This window comes from Miscanthus floridulus, chromosome 8 (assembly GCF_019320115.1).
Source record: "Miscanthus floridulus cultivar M001 chromosome 8, ASM1932011v1, whole genome shotgun sequence".
NCBI lineage: Eukaryota > Viridiplantae > Streptophyta > Magnoliopsida > Poales > Poaceae > Miscanthus > Miscanthus floridulus.
Genome location: NC_089587.1, coordinates 190,299,571 through 190,320,372, shown reverse-complemented (window position 1 = coordinate 190,320,372; position 20,802 = coordinate 190,299,571). Strand labels below are relative to the sequence as shown.

General features: G+C 49.5%; 1 protein-coding gene and 1 pseudogene across 1 annotated transcript; both read left to right on the top strand.

Annotated features, from left to right (window-relative positions):
- Positions 1-14,302: 14,302 nt before the first annotated feature.
- LOC136477797 (ethylene-responsive transcription factor ERF054-like) lies at positions 14,303-16,614 on the top strand. Its single transcript, XM_066476053.1, has one exon. The coding sequence runs from the start codon at positions 14,578-14,580 to the stop codon at positions 15,982-15,984; it is 1,407 nt and encodes a 468-aa protein (XP_066332150.1). The 5' UTR covers positions 14,303-14,577; the 3' UTR covers positions 15,985-16,614.
- Positions 16,615-16,781: 167 nt separating this feature from the next.
- Positions 16,782-20,601, top strand: LOC136477799 (vacuolar-sorting protein BRO1-like; annotated as a pseudogene).
- The last annotated feature ends 201 nt before the right edge of the window (positions 20,602-20,802 follow it).

Here is a 20,802-nt window from a genome sequence, read left to right as displayed (position 1 = left end):
TGCAGGTGGTGGAGCTGGAGGAGCAGCTCTGGACGGTGACGGCGCAGCGGCGCAAGGCGGAGCGGGCGGCCGCGGAGGTGCTCGCCATCCTCGACTCCCAGGGCTTCGACCGCCTCTCCGACGCCGCAGACGATTCGGGCTCAGAGGACGAGGTCGGCACGGGCGACCGCGACCCCGGTGCCGCCGCGAGGGACGGAGGCAGCGGGAATGCGGCGGAGGACGCGCTGTCGGGGTCGGAGCTGGGAGCCCCGACGCCGCCGGAGGCGGCGGCTGCTGCTGCTCAGGCCGGGGGCTTGTCGTGGAGAGGCCCGTCGCTGCTGCTCAGGCTCGGGCGCTCCTTTCTTTTTCAGTTGGCTGTTGGAGAAGAGACTCTTTGGGTGCGTGACCTTTTGACTGTAGGGGACCCAAATCATGGTATAGGTCTGGTATTTGGGTCCACGTTATTGGAGATAGTCTTAGTGTCGACAGTGAGGCTCCCTTTGCGACAATGGAAAGTATAGGATTTTTTTTTAGAAAAGCTTAATCCTATTGAGAAATTTCTACAATGTCCCTTTTGGAACATAATATTAAACCAAAATTATTTTGGATATTTACGGGATGGATAAAACCATCGGAATTTTGAAGAAAAACTACCATTTGGTTGGATCTCATAGAGACTTTTTTTTACGTCTCTTTTGTACTCTATGTTGTATATAAAGGTCACAACAAAAACTTTTCTAGATTTCGAATTTTGTAGGATTATTACAACTTCCGTGCAACTTCAATTCTACATTTTTTGTTCCTATGTTTTGAAAATTTGTGTTCCAGAGGGATCCCAAATGACTGTGGCAGGACACATAAAGATATCGAGCTAGGCTCAGCATGGATATTTTGGGGAAGCAGGCTTTTATAGATAAGAAAATACAATAGTATGACTCCCTCCATTCCAAACCCTAAGACGTTTTGGAATTTTTTTTTTTTTGCTACACACTTAGATATACAATATGTCTAGATAAATAGAAAAACAATATATCTAGAAAAAAAGTTAAAATGTATAATGTAAGGAGTAATATATAATTCAGCATCAAAACATTGACCGAAAAAAGGTTGGCGCCTAACTTAACTGTTTTTTCCTAAAAAAACAGCTGCTCGTTTAAATCAGTGGATTAGTTGAGTTAGTAGCGTTGTAAAGGTAGAAGCGAGGGTATAAGGTGAGTGAACATATTCCGGCTATTAGTAGAAGGTGGACGCACGATTCTACGTTTATCAGTGGTTTTTTACTCGATTAAACCAATCACCTCAGGAATGTCCCTGTCATTAATCACCTTATTAGTAGTACGGCAAACCAGATGGACGACAACTCGACGAGTGGCAACACGAGAGGTATGCGATGTTGGGCTTGTGAAAAGAAATGAGTGCACAAACGAGAGCCATAATGTTAACGACGTGGCACCGCCGCTAAAATGTTCCTATGATAAGATTATATTTCAAGCGCCCCTGACGTGACGGAGCACATTCTAATACACACAGAAAGCAAAAGACTCGCGGAGCAATCCGTTTATACAGAGTGAATTCTGCATAAGCCACCACCGAGGACCACCATGCATGACTTCGTTATTGCCAACGCCGGAAAAACCCTGAGATCTAGATCAACAGGAAAGGAAGCGGCAAGCAAACAGAGGGAGATGCTATCCGTGCTCCACCGGGGCACGTAAAGAGAAACACCGCACCATACGTACGCCCACAGGCCACATGCACGACAGACGCGCGTACAGGACCACAGCAGGGGGGGGAAACCCCTTGGATCGATCGGGGGAACCCATCCATCCATCCATCATCACATCAGTAGCATGTCCGACTCCCCTCCGCTCCGCAACGGCGCCGACGCCGACGCCGACGCCGGCTCCAGACCCAAGGGCACCCATATGCATGCGGCCCCGCGCGACGAAACAACGCGCAGACACGCGGGCAACACACGCGCCGCGGCGTCAGCACCCCCGGTCACCACTGACGTCGTGCGTGCCTGCGCCCACACTGGATGGACGGACCACCGCTGCGCAGCGTGTTCACCCCCTCACCGCGAACTGCGCGGGTGCGGTGTCGATCGGCGAACGTTTTTTGCTGTAAGCAGAGCATCAGCCGGGCAATGTCACGGGGGACGGGACGACGCCTAAAGTTTTGGCCGTAGAAAGCCCGGCCGGGGATCATCGATCGATCCCAATAGTGGCTAGGCGATTGATCGGCGGATGGATCGGAGGGTCCGGATGCATGGCATATGGACCACCGGCCACGGGCCACGGGGTCCCCGGCCATTACGCGCCCCTGTCGGAGCTCGCGTGGGCAACTGGGCTGGGCGATCTCCCAAGACGCGAAGATGCCTGCCTCGCCGGAGCCGGTAGCCTTTGGACGGGGGCTCGCTCGATGTAGTACACCGTGCGCGCGCGCGATGACGTGAGATCTGCCAGCCGCCAGCCCAAGAGACCGCGAGCCGTGGCGGATCCCGTACCCATACATAGGCCGTACCCCGTACGTGAGTGGCAACCGACCGATAGGCGATAGTAGGGGGGGGGTGAAATGTCCTGAGCTGACGGTACCATGCATGAGAACTGCTGCTGCAGACCGCATCTCATATGAGACGTGCAATGCATATTGTATCGAGTAAAAAAGAAAGTGCACAGGCAGCACAGCACGGCGGGACGAAAGAATGGAGCATGGCGGCCAGTGAAAAGATCCGGCAGGGCACAGTGCGCCGTATCAGCTTTTGTTCCCGGTGCATGTGAATCTCAGACCAGAAAAAAAAAAGCATCAAATTGCACACATGCATGTAGGATAATGTTGAATACTACTAGATTAGTGCTAATTGACGCAGTATTAGGACGAAAACGAGCGTTGTCTGAATCTGCCAGGGAAACTGAATCTATCCCTGTGCATATGTATGCGCATCGCACCACTTTGATACAACCTTATTTTTAAAAAATCCCAATAGTGAGCCTAGGCTTACTATACCCTGGGCCACCTGGAACTAGGGTTTAGCGTTATCTAATTGTTTTTCTTGAGGATTAATTGGATTGCAAACGCTCTAGCAAAACATTAGGTTGTTTTAAACATATACACAAGGATTCAAAAACTTTGTGACAATGACTATTTATTTGTTTTAATTTATTGCAAGCCATTTTTTTCTAATATTGACTATTAAGAATCATATAGATTGGTAACATATAAGGACAACGTTACTTTTTCTATACTAAATTCATCATGAAACCGTAATTTTATAGTATATAATTCTTTGTATTTAAGATAGTACATTTTGGCTTGGGACATCCCTTTATAAGCGCGCTTTGGGTCTTCATTTTATAAGCATGCTTGGCCGGGGCGGCATTGTCACCCCCGCACTCTTTTTCTCTTTTCAGAGCTTTCCACTCTCGTTGCGTTGAGTTTGAACGAACTAACCGTTCCTATATTATTCTTCTAACTAAACAGGATGTTTCTCATTCATTCCTATCTCTAAAAGATTATTGGCGAGTGACGTTGAACTTGACACTTACATGTCCATTACTCATGTGTGGACGTTCACAATGGTGCCACCACATCCTTTTGGTTGCAGCCTATAGCTGCATCCCCGACTAACGGGCGCCGTTCATGTTTCATTACAGGATGTCCACCTCGACGCTAGGCCTGATGTTCTTCCACCGAAGATCACCAGCAAATGATTCAGGGCAAGGGACGCGTACACCACTTTAGCTCACCATCATGTGGAAGTCAACCATAAAATGGCTATCGAATTTGGGGTACTGCGGTTCTTAATAAGGCCAAAGTCTTCTCATGGCTCTACTTAAAAGATAGACTGAGCACATGGGCAAACCTTTGCTCCAAGCATGTCCTCGAGGACGACGTTTGCAAGGTTCTAAATCTCCAGCTATAGTTGTCGCTATCTCTAGATATAGTTATTTGCATAGGGTAAAGCTATTTGTTTCTATGTGCAATTTAGCCACTATAGCCCGATTTAGCTTGTTATTAGTTATTTGAGGAGGGAGATCGCTAAATGTCTTAGCCCACCATTTACAACATTGTGTCTGTCGTAGGTGTAGTTTTGCGAGGGAGAATAAACGCCACATTTTCTTCAAATGCAGTGTAATCTCCTCCCTCGAGACCTTGCTCGGATTACAGTCAGTTGGCTTGACGGCAGATGCAGGCGTATCACCCCATGGAGCCTAGTTAGACAATGTCCTTTATCCATCAATCATATGCTTGCAATCCTTTGGCGACTCTACGACGCGAGAAACAGTGAAGTCTTATGCAACGAGTGCTCATTTATGCGTCACATCATTTCTTTTATTTGTGATGATTTTGTAATTTGGGAAGAATATTTTGCGTAAAAAAAACTTGGTATAGGCACCCCCCGATGGCGCGCTAACCTGCAATCTTGCATTCCATTCCACCCTTTTTGTCTATCCACCAATTTGGCCGCACGACTACGAGCTTAATGAAATTTGATCCAGAGGGGATCCTCTCCGCGCTAGCTTAAAAAGGAAGATAGTACATTTTTTGTTTTTTTGTCTTTTTAATGAAAGATAGTACATTTTTGTAGATATCATCGTTCCACAAAGTAATGGATTTATATTTGGAATCAGTGGGGTAACAAATAGATTACAATATAATATATCAACAGGATGATCATGTCTTTTTTGAGACGAAAGAAGAACTATATTAGATAATAGCTGAGTACATCATCACGTTACAAGCACTCTGGAATACACTACATATATCCAGAGCTGATTTTCATCTATATTGTACCCACGCTGTGAGTAGCTCCAAATCTTGATCATGTCGTGCGCACTCGACATACATGCATTATTATTGTCTGTCGTAGTGGAGTCACAAAATGTGGCGTGTGCTAGCTACTAGCCAATATGCATGTACGCGCATCAACAGGAGTTCGAGGACAAACACAGGAGAGAGGGCACGCTGTTCGTTTCCAAATTTTCAAATTATGAGGAGGTGGCCAGGAGGGCACATGCATGCACGACATTGGTCGCCGCAGATGGTGTGTGTGCGTGGCTGTGTGCATGCGGTGGTCGGATGGATCGGCCCCTGCCCATCAGGGCTCCAGGACTGAAGCAGTAGCGTCATCAGCCTGCGAACCCGGCGCGGCGCGGGCAGGTTGCAACTTGCAAACAATGCAAAGCATATATATACACGCACGGCGGAGGACCACGGCGTACGGCCATCATGGTTCGATGACGACGCAGATAAGTGAGACCTCCGATTCCGATCTGAGTTGTTCTAACTTCTAACCACCATGGCGCGCTCGATCCGGTCATTAGCAAGCTACACATAACACTGCGACGTGCGTGCACGCCTCGTCTCGGTACCTAGTGTGTTCCAAAGCAGTGAAGCATGCCAGCTAGCAGCTACAAACGCTTGCGTTTGAACCGCCCGTACCCCGTACGTTGTATGAGTGTTTCTCCCGGCGCCACCGGCCACACCGTACCGGTGCTCGTACGCACTTGCAGGGGGTAACCCCCCCGGCCGGTCCCCAGGCTATGGAGTCACATGCCACGTCCTTTAAAACCAGTGATCACGTAGTAAGAAAGAGGCCAGGCTTTGCATACACTACTAGAGAACAGACCTTAGAACGATGTCCCAATTTAGTATTAGTCTCGACATTTTTTGCCCCCGGGACTAAAGGTTCCTTTAGTCTTACTCCCGGTTGGAGCCACCAACCGGGACTAAAAGTCCTCCAACCTTTAGTCCCGGTTGGTAACACCAACCCGGACTAAAGGACTCTTTAGTCACGGTTGGTAACACCAACCGGGACTAAAGATCCTCCGATGGGTTAGTTCAAAAGGAAAGCATCCCATCTATTGTTAGATGTGTTGTGTAGGTGGGGTGGTAAGCTCCGCGCGAGGCAGTGCATGAGGTCTTGGGTTCGAATCTCACAGGGCGCAGCGGTGAGGCATTATAAACCATTCCAACCGGGACTAGATGTCAGTTCTGTAGTAGTGATATTTCATAGGTCTCTGGCACACACACATGCACACAACACGTAGAATTTGCATTAGGCCGGTGGACCAGTAAAGAGAGAACATGCATGACTCATCTACCAGCCAGCCCAGGGATCTCGATCGGGCCGGGGACGGGGGTTGCCGCTGCTGGCTCGGCCGTCGATCGAGCCAATCAGCGACCGCTCGTTCGCTCTCAGCTATTGACCTCATGTGAGCTTTGTTGCCGAGGGGACGTAGGTACGTACACGTACTACTACTCCCCTCCAGCTCGATCGATCGGCCGACGTACGTACGTACTACGGCTTCTGTTTAATGGACGATGGTGGAGCTATCACGAGCTACATACCTACAGTGAGGGGAGTGAGGCCGACTGGAGCACGCGTATGAGCCGTACGTGCCTTTGCTGTTTTCAGCTGATTAGTAAGGCCTATTCATGTTGCTGCTCATTTGGGGCCAGTTTGGTTGCCGAAAAATTTGGCAAAATGCTACTGTAGCGTTTTCGTTGTTATTTGGCAATTGATGTCCAATCATAGTCTAATTAGGTTTAAAAGATTCATCTCGTGAATTTCGTCTAAACTGTGTAATTAGTTTTATTTTTTATTTATATTTAATACTTCATGCATGCGTCCAAAGATTTAATGTGACGGGGAATCTTAAAAAATTTATCATTCTGGGAGGGAACTAAACCGGGCCCGTGTGGAACATGCAGCGTGCAGAAACGGCTCCTCGCTCCGTCGCGTGCCGTCAGGATCAGCCGGACAAATCAGTACGGGTGATGGTAACCGCCAACCGGTAACGATGTGACGGGTAAAAAAAAAACTGTACCCGCTGATTCTGTGCTGGTGTGGCTGCAGGTGGCTCCGCAGTGAACAAAAGAACACCAAAAGGCCTGCAGTGTGATGTCCATGGTCAGTGCACTCAGCAGGAACAACGCGTTTTTTTTCCCGCCAGGCCGCATGCATTTGTTTTCTGAAACTGTTCTTCAGTCCGACCTAGGCCTAGGCGTATAACTGGTCACGTGGGAGAAAGCGCGACCGGGAGAAAGTTGGTTCCTTGATCCGGGAGGATTGATCATTAGTATTGTATATTTGGTTAGTTTAATTTGAGGAATGAAGAAGGCTATCTTCTTTCATTTTTGTTTGGCACTCCCTCTACCCAGAAAAGAATGCAACTACGAGTTGCGTGCTGGAAAAAATAGTCCACATTTGTGAATACTATTCTCATTTATGACTCAAAATTAACTTATTATGAAAATACATTTGACAATTAATCTAATGAAATTTTTATTTGATATCATAAATATTAATACCTTTTTAATATATAATTAGTCATACTTAAGATTCTAAAATATGATACTGTGCTAGAATTGCATTCTTTGTTGGGCGGAGGGAGTACATAGAATGACCTGGGAGGATTGAAGTAGTTGATTCATTACCATCACATTCTTCATAAGCTAATACAACAGATAGTAATAGTATGAGAAACAAAATCATTAAATTTGAGAAATTAACTCACAGTGCATCGTCTCATCTGGAATGAGTTTAGTTCCTCAAAGTAAACATCTGATAGAGGAACGTGTTATCTGCAAACGAGGTGATGACTAGTGGTGATGATGCTTGATGCAGTGGGATGGGACTAGGGGAGGATATGACCCCGACCACACACAAAACCCCACCCCGCTCTCATTCCAATCTTGAAAAAATTCAGCCGGACGAGCTAGGCTCCATTGCGACGTTACTGTGTGTCACTTCGAGCTGGTTGCTGCCCTCGCCAATCGATCTGCTCTTTCCTTTTCTCCTGCATCTCGTCAAGCTCTGGCGCTGTACAGTACCATCCGTCCGTAGATGTGTGCCATGTTCGTTTGGCTGATAAGCCATGACTGAGACTATGATTTGTTGTGAGAGAAAAATAATATTCGTTGGCTGAAAAAGTACGACTTATAAGCCAAGTGAACATGACGGTGAAAATAAGGCACTGTTACATCAATGCCGGCCTTCGCCACTCCTTTTTCTTTTTCTTTTCCCCTAAAAACCTTACCAGAACTAGCCATATGTACGAGATTTTATAACCGAATGTAAGAAAACTGTGGCCCCAGTTGACCCCAGCAGCAAGCGAGATCACGACGCTGCTGGCTGCCAACGAGCTCTCTCTCTCTCTCTCTCTGCATATGCGCCACTTGCAGGAATATATATACTTTATATAGTGGCAGGATCCACCACGCACATCGATCTCCGGCTGGGTGCACGGAATCATGGATGGATGCCGCCGCGGTAGCGGGTAGTTTTTGTTTAACCGCGATGCATGCGTATATACCGGTATGGCTTGCGCGAGGCGAGTAGATCTGGGGCGGCGGCAGCCGGCAGGCACATGCAAATGGCAGCCAAAGAAAAGAGCGGAGGCGGTGGATCAGGCAGGCACCTGGTGGAAAAGGGCACACGCACGGCGCGGGGAAACAGTGGGAAACATCGGATGCATCTGCCGGGGGGGCGTCGCGTCGGGGAAAAAGGACGACAAGGGGAGGGACAGATGGATCTTTCCGTTGCAGGTGTCAGGAGGCCGTCACATGCATGCGCCACCCATTGTTATGTCTAGGCTCTGGTCCGGACGGACTCCGGACCCCGCTCCTCTGCCGCTGCCGCCCTATATGACTATATCTACATCTCCTTTTACAAACAGTGGCTTTGCCGATCGGCGATCGAGTAGGCACGTTAAAGAATGACCGGACGGACGGCGGTAGCTACCAGTAGTGATTTATGAACAGTTGACTTTGCTCGCGGTACCGGTCGAATGTCTCTGCTGCAAGCCGTCGTGGAAACATCAACCACCCATCGTCCAGCAGCCCGTGACCCTGGTGCGCCGCCGCCGGCCGTCCGGGCGGAACCCATGCGGCCCGGCCGTATCATAATTGTGCATCTAGATCGGGCGATCGGCACGGGCACAGCTGTTCGGCTTGCAAGGGCAGGGCGCAGGGGTACGGTGACGCCAGTGGTGGTGGGATGCATGCGCGCGAGTACGCGACCGAACGAAACGAGGCAGCTGTACGTGCGTGCGCCCGCGGCGTGGCATTGCGTGCTTGGCCCCGGGCCGAGCCCATGCCGCCGGTGGACCGAGCAAGGGCACGGAGCGGGGGGACCGTGAGACGCGCGCATCGCCATGGCACAAAAAGCCTCGCGCGCGCAATGCCGCGCTAGTTACGTCCCAGATCTGGCCCTGCCGGTGCGCCGGACGCCTCCGATCCGTGGACACAGAGGTGCGCGCAAGCCAGCTGGTTGGTGGCCGGTGTCATGGCGTCGTACAGCGCATCCAATGGCGAAGACCTAGTTCACCTACGCTGAAATTTAGCTTATGTAAAAATATTGTGAGAGAAAAATAATATTTTATAGTTGGAAAGTAGCTCAGGCGAACAGGGGAAGCTTCAGGCCGTAAGTTTCGGACCAAGCCATTAGGCCAAATATCCTCATCAGAGATTCTGGGCGATTGATGTCAGCTTTTTATATTCACGTACGTTTGGGATCGGCGCGGCTGTTCGTTCGTGTCCTATTTGAGTTGCCCGTCCCTCTATTCACATTTGGCCTATTATATTACTGAAAGAAGAAGAAAATACAAACACACACGCTACAACAGTGCGGCTGCTGCTTCCTGCTTGCATGCATGTCACCGTTGAAGGTAACACACGTTCGGCCGTCCAAATTGAACACGTACGTGTACGTGGGATTCATTAATCTTTTCATCTGGGCCCTGCGATGCAAGTGGCGATCGAGGCGATATCTTGTAAGCGTGGAGGATCGAATCTGTTATCTGTATACGCTGTGGCACCTAATAAAAGGATCGAAATACCGTAAGGCCGTTGCGGTGCGTGCTGCGTGTGGTTGACAAGTTGGAGGGGCCGGCGGGTGTTCGACGGCACATGCAGGGCGCCAAAGAGGGACGGACGAATGGTGATAGTGATAAGTGATAGCGGTAGGGGATCGGATATTCGGATGCGTACATGCACGGCGGCGGCGGTGATGTATCATTGTCGCGCGCGCGCATTTGTAGAGAGAGAGAGAGAGAGAGAGAGAGAGAGCAGCAGCAGCAGCAGCAGCAATCGAACCGTCAACCGTGGAGCTTGTTGTTTGATGATCTTGCACGCTCGTGAATCCATATAAGGCCTTGGCCGTTTCATCCCCAAACTATGGGGATTGAAGAGATTGAGGAGGATTTTAACTGGGAGGAGATTTAACCCCCTTCAATCCTTTTCAATGCCCTTGGTTTTAAGACAAAACGAACATGGTCTAAAAGGGTATATACTTCTGTGGACGTCTGGGATGTTTGCTAGCGGGTTCGCTGATGATGTACGCCCCGTTCGTTTGGGCTTGTTTGGCTTATAAGCCGTATTTTTTAAGCCAACGAACAATGTTTTTCTCTCACATCAAATCAGTCAACAGTACTTTCAGTCATGGCTTATCAGCCAAACAAGCATAAGCGAACAGGGCACTAGTCATCAAGTATGTTGGATGCCCACGGGGCATGGCGCTCGATCATGCCCCTGCTCCTAAGTGAACTTTGTGGTCTTGTGGACAGGTGGCAAAAAAAGAAGGGTCCTGGAAGTTCAAAAGTGGTTTCCACCTAGGCCCTAAGGCCCCATTTGGTTAGGCTCTTTTCGGAGCTCATTCCGCACTACAGTACCAGAGGAATCGAAGACAGAAGAACCATAAATCATGGCTTGTCTAGACTTCACATCATTTTACATGGAGAGGGTAAACTAACTTTTTATGTACAATGCTGCGATAGATGCTGGTGTAGATGGAGTTGGAGGCAAAAAAAAATGCCAAATAGGTCCTAATTTGTTTTTAGTTGCTTTGTTAATGAGTGCGAAAATAATTACTTATGGTATGCATATTTAATTGTTTGTGTGATTATTAGATAATGTTGCTAATAAAACTTAGCGCTAGCTATCCGTGATTTAACAATTCATTCATTTTTACAAGTATTTTTGAGGGAGGCATATTGGATCATGCACTAGACACAACTATCTAGAATGGAAAAGAAATTGTCGCTAACAGGGCGGTCGTAGATGGAGGGAAAGGCGCTCGAAATAAACATTGCAGTTTCTCCATAAAATTTAAATTCCTTGCTATAAACATTGCAGTTGAAAGAATTATTATAGGTCTAAGTGAAACGTATACTTAATTCATTTCTTTTTTGAGAAACACTTAATTCATATACTGGGCCGTGGGAAGCTTTCACCATTGTAACCATTGTTGGACAAGGCCTTGCAGTCAAGCGGGCCGTGGGAAGCTTTCGCTGGGCCGTCAGGCTTTTATGCCGATAGCCAGGGGAATAAATGGGAATGTTCACGATGAGATTATTTGAGGGGCTCTTTCGGCCATCGGCATGGAACTTTCTCGAATCCGGATAGTCCGCGCACTAGCTAGCTGCCGAATAGCGAACTAGCGATCCATCAAGCACTTTTTTTTATTCGTGCCTGAGGTCAACGAGAAAGTGGGGAAAAAACCCCGTGGAAAACCTCCGGTGCCAAGTGAGACTCGAACACGGTCGGTAGGAAGTCAGCTACCGGCCTCTACCGCCCGCGCTAGGTGCGGTTCCCGATCCATCAAGCGCTTGATGGACTAAGCAGTTGATGGCTTTTTCACGGATGGTGCTAGGTAGACACCGCTCCCACACGCTTGCTCGTATACAATCGTGAATTATAAATTAAAATAATATTTTTTTTCATATTAAATCAATCAGCAGTAAATAATCTACGATCGTTTATGGTCTGCCGAACAGCCTGACAGCCTTTGAAACCACGTACACTTGCATGCCAATTGGCACGGCAGTATCGACATGATTAGCGCGTACAGGGTGCGTGCAGCCGTGTGCACGTGTCCACGCGACGCGCGCCCGTGGGCGGGGAGCAGCTTGACGTCGGGGAAAAGTCTCCGCTCTCCGCCGCGCCGCGGCATCGACCACGCACCTCCGACGCGGGAGCGCGGAAGTCAGCCCACGGCCCCACCCTCTCGAGCATCGCCGTCGCCGTCCCGCGGGCTGAGAGTGAGAGCCATCCGGATGACACGCGGGGCCGGGCCTCGCCGCGAGCGCGCGTCCGTCCGCGTCGTCGCGATGAGTTTGGAGGGTGCGGTGGTGGGTGGGGCTGGGCGGCGGCTCCATCGTCACGTGGTGGTCGCCGGGCGGCGGTGGCGGGCCTGCTGTCGTTGACTTTTGGGTTAAAATAATGCATGGCGCGCCGTGCCGTTTCCGGATCATGCGTGCCGAAAGTGAGGTCGCTCCGAGACGAGGCCTCGGCCCTCGGGATATTTGTCACCAAGCGTGCCGCGCGCATTTAGGGCGCCAAAAAGAGCAGTGGCCTCCTGTCTGTGTCGCATTTTCGGGAAACATGTTTAACGGTGCACCTGTATACCAGTACGACTGTTGTGCTCTCTTTAACTGTTAAAATAGTCTTTTATTAACTGAAAAATTCTAAATATTTTGGAATATACTGGTCACAAAAAAACAGTGCACCTTTTCAATGGAAGGCGCCTCTACATTTTTTCTTCTCCAATCGCCAAGGAGAATGTTGATCTGCGTGCACATGAAAATACCTGGTCCGTATAGGACTGCTACTATTAATTTTTGTGCGGTTTATGAGACATTATTTTTCTGGAGTCCTTTCTGATGCAAAAGGAATATGGAGATTTCGCGAATGTACGCTGTACTCATGCGTAATTAAGGTTGAATGGTGTTGAAGATCTGCTGGGATTCTTGTTTTTCGTTGTTGCGTCCCTGGCTGCGTATGCATATCCAGCATATGGCCTGCTAAAATGCAGCCAGCAGTAGCTATCAAGGTCATGTAGCCTGTCATGGTCACTCGGAAAATCACAAAAATGGATGCAAATAGATCATCGTTTTAGGTAACCCGACAGTAATCTAGGTACGCGATGACGATGCGTGCACGATGATGCTCCCCATTTGTGTTTTCGACGAGCAGGAGAATTTCTAACAGTGCCGTCGTTCAGATTCATATATCAGCATATGAATGAATTGATGTTTCAAGGGAAAGGTAGCCGTCCAGCTGGGGACGGCACAGGTAACCTAGGGCCATGTTCGGCTGTTTGAAAAAACGGCTGATGTTGATGTTAATTTATTATAAAAGAAAAACATTGTTATTTTGCTGAAATAGTACGGCTGATAAGTTCAAACAAACATGGCCTAGGATTATACAAGTTGCGGAATGAATAAACAACAGTTCAGGCACTTTCACGGAAGCGATAGAGATCCTTCCGAACCGAACCAAAGCAAAAGCTAATTGGAGCTAACACATGCGGTCCAACAAAATTATTCTATGCGAGTTGTTTCGACGGCTCAAGGAATTCATCTTGGCCTCATATTGGGCTCGATCTGCAAGGTGACGAAGAAATGGTCATCTAACCGTAACTATCCGTGCAGCTCATAGTTATCCCTTCAGCACTAAGTTAACCTATGTAAGCACAGCTAGTTTTTCCAAGAGAAACCAAAACAAAAGGAGACATGTAACGTATGCACACGCCAACACCACACAAAACTACACGTCTGTGTGGTTCCTGCTTCCATATGTACTTCATCAATGTATACGTAGGACAAGGTCCTAAACTATTGGCCCGGAGAAACTTACAAGCAAGTCCGGCCTTCTGAATTTCTAATTAGAGACAGGACTTTTTCGTAAACAACTCAGGTGATAAGCTGATCCACTCCCCTTTCGGCATATGCAGCTCCTAGATAACCCAAAGCATGCGACACTGACCCTCCAAATTAAACAAATGCAACAATCCCTCGCGATGTGGTTTACGAACTACACATCTGCTTCCTTCTCGTTGGTATAAACACAGGTACTATATTCCCAGTACCTGATTGAATCGGACACACCGTCAAATTATTGCGAATCCGCGAAAGTCCGCGCCAATCGAGAACAAGAACAAAACCGCATGCGACTTTCGCAGGACGCACGAGCGCATTGGACAGTGGTCGTTCCATGGGTTTCTTTCTCGACCACTGATTCAGTGCCGTCCAAGTCCAACCGAGTAGCCGCTCGCTCGCTCGCGATCTACAGCGAGCCGAACCAAAAGCAACGTCCGCGCTTGCCCAGCGCACGCCTCGGGATGCGTGCGGCGGGCGTATCGCGCGCGCACGGATCGCGGCGTCCGGCGTGGCGCGAGCCGCGCGGGCGGGAAGGGGTCAATGCGCGTGGGGCCCGACCCACCGACCACGACCCCGTCCCCGCCACACAACGGGCATCCTCCTTTTCCTCTTCCTCCTCCTCCGTGGAACGCCCCGGCGAGCAGCAAAAAATCGGCCCGCCTTTTTGGCGCGATCCTGGCGACCACGCGACCTTTATAAAGCGCGAGCCTCGCCACGGGACGCCCCCTCCGAATCAGAACCGCGCGCCCCATTGGCTCGCGCACGCACGACCGGTCGCCCGCTTCCTTGGCAAAGCCTCGCTCCTGGTCTTTCCTTTCCACGCGCGGCTTCAAGCTCCTTGGTCGGTGCAGTTCGCAGCGGGCGGCCGGGACACGGCACTCCACACACACACGCTTCATAGATTGCAGCTCGGCGCGTTGGAGGCAGGCAGGCAGGGATGGAGCCGGTGGGCAGGGGCGGGGACGGCGGCGGTGGAGGCCGCGGGAGGGGCTGGAAGGGGAAGGGCGTGACCTCGGGCTCCGCCGCGGGCAGGCAGCTGGCGCCAGTTTTAGAAGACGCGCCGGCGGCCGCATTGCTCCGGCCCCTGAAGAAGATCCGCAGCCCGGACCGCCGCCTCAACCGCTCCCTGTCCTCGCTCTCGTCGGCTCCGCCTTCCCCTGACTCATCCTCTGTTTCCAGCCCCTTGTCGCCGCCGGCAACGTCGCTGCGATCGACGCGACACATATTTCCGTTCGCGTACGATCAGGCTCCGGCGGCATCGACGGCAGCGGTGGTGCCAGCGTCCACGGCTGGGTCGCCGAGGCTCCTGCCGCTGCTGCAGTACCCCAGCGTGTTCCAGCAGCCTCTGCCGCCGCAGCAGCATCAGCAGCCTTTGCAGCACCAGCAGATGATTTCGTTCGGAAGCAGCGAGCAGCCGCACCAACAGTTCGGGGCGGCGGCGGCTCCTCTGTTCCCGCCGCAGCTCCTGGCGCCGGAGGTGCAGCAGCAAATGCTGCTGCGCTACTGGAGCGAGGCGCTGAACCTGAGCCCCCGCGGGTTCCGCGGCGGGGCCGTGCAGCCGGCGCTGTACCAGCAGCTGCTGCGCGCGCCGGGCCCGCCCACCAAGCTCTACCGCGGCGTGCGGCAGCGCCACTGGGGGAAGTGGGTGGCGGAGATCCGCCTCCCGCGGAACCGCAGGCGCCTGTGGCTCGGCACCTTCGACACCGCCGAGGACGCCGCCATGGCGTACGACCGCGAGGCCTTCAAGCTCCGCGGCGAGAACGCCAAGCTCAACTTCCCCGACCTGTTCCTCGGCAAGGGCCGCGTCGGCGGGAGCGGCCGCACCAGCGCCAGCGCGGCGGCGTCGTGCTCCTCCTCTTCCTCGTCCGCTCCGCCGACGCCCGACGACAATCACACGAAGCAAGCTCAGCAGCATGACGGTGAACAACAGCCGTGCAACAGCGAAGCGAAGCCTCTGCTCCCGGAAACAGAGCAGGGAAAGAGCTCCGAACCCGAGCCAGATCCTCAGCTCCAGTCGGCCGATCGCCAAGGCGGTGACGGCAACGCGGTCATGTTTCAGCCGTCGGTGGCGTCGGGCGGCGTGTGGGGTCCCGCCGACGAGGCGTGGTTCAGCGCCTGGGGCCCGGGCAGCTCCGTGTGGGACTACGACATGGACAACGCCGACGGCCTCTTCCTCCAGTCTCGCTTCGCCAGTGAGGCGACCAGAATGGACTACGTGTCCAGCGCGCCGGCAGCCCCGGCGGCACCGGCAGCAGGCACCGCCGTGGCCTCCGCTGCCTCCCTTTCTCCTCCTCCTCCTCCTCCTCCTCCTCCCCGCAGTCCAACCTACATGTGGAAGGACTGAGCATCGCACACGATCTTCACGCGCAGGAAGTATCCAGGACGCGGGATGCGCATAGGTTGCAGGTGTTGGGCCGTTCTCTTCGCTGAAAAATAAGCTGAAATACTGCCGCCTGATTTGATACGAGAGAAAAGCATTGTTCCGACTGGAAAAACGAGCTGAAAAAAACGGATTTTAAGAGTCAGCTTGTGGTATCTCGCCGTACGATCGCCATTTCACACAGCAGGAGCATCTGAAGGACCACCATTTTATCTGGACCTTTCCCTCTGACCGCTTTTTTCTCCTGATGAAACACCATAAGGAATCCCGGCTGGATTTTTAGGCTGGGGACAAGGATGGCCTATATGTCAACCGCCATCCTTGCTGATATTTCCATGACGATTTCATGATTCCAACATTATCTTTAGGTATTTCATTTCTAGCATGTTTCCTTGCTGCATGATTTGTAGTTGCATAGCGGCATGAAGTAGTGCCTGTCTTTATTAGGGATCCCTACAGGCTTTGGGAGAGGAGACGGGTTTTATGCTCTCCTCTGCTCTTAGCTGAGGTTTATGCCTTTATGTCACGTACTGCATTGTACTAGTGCTATGGTACAAATATGAGAGTCAATGTGTGCGTGTGTTTGTGTGCCTTGGATTTGGAATATATATATATATATATATATATATATATATATACTCCGTATGTCATTGGCAAAACTACCTTTATCTAGTGTCAGTTTCATGTTTAATGAATGGATTCCTAGTTGCTTAAGAATTGGTGATGTACATTTCCTTCTTATCCTCGAATGCATACTATGTCCTCAAGTTTAACTGATCAATCACATGAGCAGCTAAGAGCACTTTGTAAGTTTTTACAAAAGTTGCTAACAGGAAATCGTCTAGACATTGGATTCTTGTTGTAGTGTAGCCAGATAACGAAGAGAAAGGCTCAGTATGTCGCCCAAATCTGAGCCCAGACACCGGATACTTTTCTTCTCTCTGGCCCAAGAACAAAGCCCAAATATTGTGCCGGAGATGCAGTACTCGTATTTGGGCCTTCACCGGTATATAGGTCGTAAAGCTCAATTCAGCCCGGTTTGTATGCACTGACGGGAGAATCTCAACTGAAGAAGTCCACCTCGACGAGTCCGACGCGTTCGTTGCGTCGGCCAATCATGTCGCGGCCGCCGTCGCCGATGCTCTCCGTCCCGGAGAAGAAGACCGCCGCCGCCGAGCTCTTCCGCGACCACCACTTCTTCGGCGCCGCGTCCTTCTCCGACATCCGCGACGCCCGCGCCGCGGTCGCCGTCCCGAACCCGCAGGCCCAGCCACCCGCCTCCCGCCGCGCCCTCCTCCTTCGCTACCACCGGCTCCTCTTCTCCGCGCGCGACGACCCCTGCGCCTTCGACGAGACGTTGTCCTTCACCTGGAACGACGCCTTCCGCCCCCACCTGAAGCACGCGGCCGCCTCCCTCCGCTTCGAGAAGGCCGCCCTCGTGTTCAACGTCGGCGCGGCCGCCTCGAGGATCGCGGCGGCCGTGAGCCGCGCCACGGAGGAAGGGGTGAGGGCGGCGTGCGGGGAGTTCCAGCGCGCCGCCGGGGCGTTCCGCGCGGTGGGGGAGATGATGGAGGAGGAAGAGGCGACGACGGTGGATATGAGTTCTCAGGTCTCGGCGATGCTGGAGCGGCTCATGCTCGCGCAGGCGCAGGAGTGCTGTTTCGAGCGCGCTCTCGCCGCGGGGAAATCACCGCCGGTGTGCTCCAAAGTGGCTAGGCAGGTGAGATTTTACTGACTACACGCCCTGTTCCTATACATTCCTCTCGTTATGTCTCTGTTGGGGGGTTTAATTGCAGTGCGTTTTGCACAACTTCAGAGATCAAATTCTTTGCAAACGGCTCCGTTTGGCTTACCCATATTCGGCTTGTTCGGCTTCTTTTTTTTTTTCAGCTGGAACAACGTTTTTCTCTCGTAACAATTCAGCCAGAACAGCGTTTTCAGTCAGTTTCAACCAAAATTCTGCCAGCCGAACGGGCCGAGTTTATGACTACTCGCCTATCGAAGTTTGATGAAAATTGTTTTGGGTATTTTAAGATGAGAAAATGTATGTTAAAAGCAAACACTGAAAAAATGGTAGGAGTGGCCTATTTGTTCGTGTTGATCCAACGAGGAACTGAAGATGGTAGTGCTCCGGTGCTCCCTAGTAGATTTGCCAGGTTGGTCAAGAAATCTGAATTCGAAATGCACATGTTCCCTTTTGAGTGAACCATGGGAGGGTGATAGAGATTAGAGGGCGCAAATGTTGATGCTTTTGAAATTGGCATTAGTTTGGAGCTTTACGTCAATTGCATTGTCCAAATTAGATTGTCCCCATTGTGAATCAGTTCCATCTCTGGTAGCTCTGAGATCTACTTCCAGCTATGATCGTGAATCCCTATTAAAAAGATGTAAATTCACTTACAAGTAGATCATGGTAACATATCCAAATAGATGAATCAATCAATACTACATCCAGTCATAATTAGATGATGTTCCGGACAGCAAATTTGACTTATACATACTCCCTCCTTTCCGAATTATATACTTTTGACCAAGTTTGTTAACATATTTTTCTTTGAACTTAGGACAAAGTTTGAGAAATTGGACTTAGGATAAAGCTAAAGTGAACTATAATTTGGAATGGCGGAGTAGTTAGTTACTCCTTCCAGTTTCCTAAAGGAAGTCGTTTTGGACAATGACACGGTCTCCAAAGCATAACTTTGACTTCTATTTATAAAAATATTTATTAAAAAATGACATTTGTATAGGGCAGACCCAGTGCCGGAGGCTCCCATATGAGTGGGGTCTGGGGAAGGGAAAAACCGAGGCAAGCCTTCCCCCCGCAAAATCTACGGAGAGGCTGCTTCGAACCCATATGAATAGATTTGTCTTGAAAAATGCTTTTATAAACTCAACACTTAAAAGTTACTTATTATGATTTATGTTCCCAATGTTTGACTCAGGCCATGTCTAAAACGACATCCTTTAGAAAGCTGAAGGGAGTACTTTTTACTGTTTGAAACATCATCTCATTATGCCTAGAGGGAGTATAATTCTATAGGATCATGACACTGTTCTATAATGAAAATGAATGTCATTTGATCTGTTAAATACTTAAATGATTCTGTCATTCTTCCTGCAGTATTGGTTCCAGTTGATTCTAAAGTTCGATGTTGCTCATTTTTATGTTGCTTGGATGCATATTTACTTCATTAATCACCGCAACAAATAAAACAAAGCGAATCGGAAAAGTTGGCTAGCTAAGTGAGATTTTAGTCATTAGTTTACATATGGTGACAGGTTGATGCCTTGTTATCCTTGACAGATTTTGATTTTGTACAACTAGATATCTTAGTGGATTGGTGAACACACCAAACATAAAAAAATGAATCTTTGTAAATCCCAGGTTGAGGGTTATGAAACATGTGAAGGAGGAATTACATTTTGAATAGATAAAGTTGAAGAGAATTCAAACTTAGGTGGTTTGAGTGTACATCCAAACCATCGGTTCTAGAAGTTTGGGGATTATACCTCCTCTTAAAGCTAACAAGTTGATTGAGATATTTAGACAATGCCCATTACTCTTTCCAATTACTATGTTATGGGATGCACATCGTAGACAACATCTTGAACTTTAAGGCTTAGTTTGGTCAGGGGAAAGAAATTCAGAAAGGTATAGGAACTTTATAGAGACTAAAGTAATTCAATTTTGTTTTATCGACCAAAGGTTAGCTCAAACTATATGGACGGTTCTGATTGAAATTTAAAGGAGAATAGAAACTAAAAGTAGATAAATGGATGATCCTAGTTTCCCAAATTGTTAACTAATCTCTAGTTGATGGTGCTACTGCTATTTTTTTGTGCCTTCTGTGATGGTACTAGTAAGCATGCATGACACTGTTTATCATTTTATTAGAGCGACAAAATAAATAGATGTGTTTGTACGTTGCTCAGCATTAAAAAATTCTGTACCGTTTCTTGTGTGAAAAAACCATTCACCTCAGGAAAAGGCTAAACTCTTATGTGTCTGGCTATATGCAGGCTGCCCTGTACTATGAAGAAGCTTATGCTGCACTAGTTGCTCCTCCGCTGCAGAACCACTTTGAAAGATCATGGGTATCCCATATCCAATTGAAGGCTGCTCTGTTCAATGCAGAAGCTTGCTATAGGTACAGTATTGAACTCCATGGGAAGACAGAAATTGGTGAGGAGATATCTCGATTGCAGGTCGGAATTAAGGCACTTGTGGATGCAAAGCGAACTGCAAGAGGAGCTCCTGGACCCCTGTATGACTATGCTTTCAGACTAGAACGAGATATGAACAAGAGCACGGAGACAGCGAAAGAGGAGAATTATCGCGTATATCTTTTTCGCATTCCGGCTGCTGAATCATTGGCCTCTCTACCAGCAGCTTCACTCGTCCGTTCTGCATCCTTGAGTGAGATCTTAGATCCAAAGACTGAAAACAGCACTCAATCTCCATAAATGGATGCTTTTGATATGGTAAAGTTATGGAATGGTACGTGCATAGTTGCATTTGCATGTAAAGATTTCTCTCTATAGCAGAATTTGTAGGGTTGATAATGTTCATTATCATTCTTATTTTGTTGTTCTGCCGGAGTCTAAATAGGTGCACAATTCGGCTGATGATATTTGCGGAGATGCAACTAATATTTGCGTTGACGCGTTTGTGATTTGTTATGCTGCCCTTGGATAGGGAAATTTTGCTGCTAGGTAGTTTCTATTTTTGGTGGTGTTCAACTTGAAGTCGTCATCAGTCCTACAAACCTATCCTGTTGGGGT

Coding starts and splice junctions, on each gene's coding strand:
- LOC136477797 (XM_066476053.1), top strand. CDS start 14,578: ATGGAGCCGGTGGGCAGGGGCGGGGACGGCGGCGGTGGAGGCCGCGGG.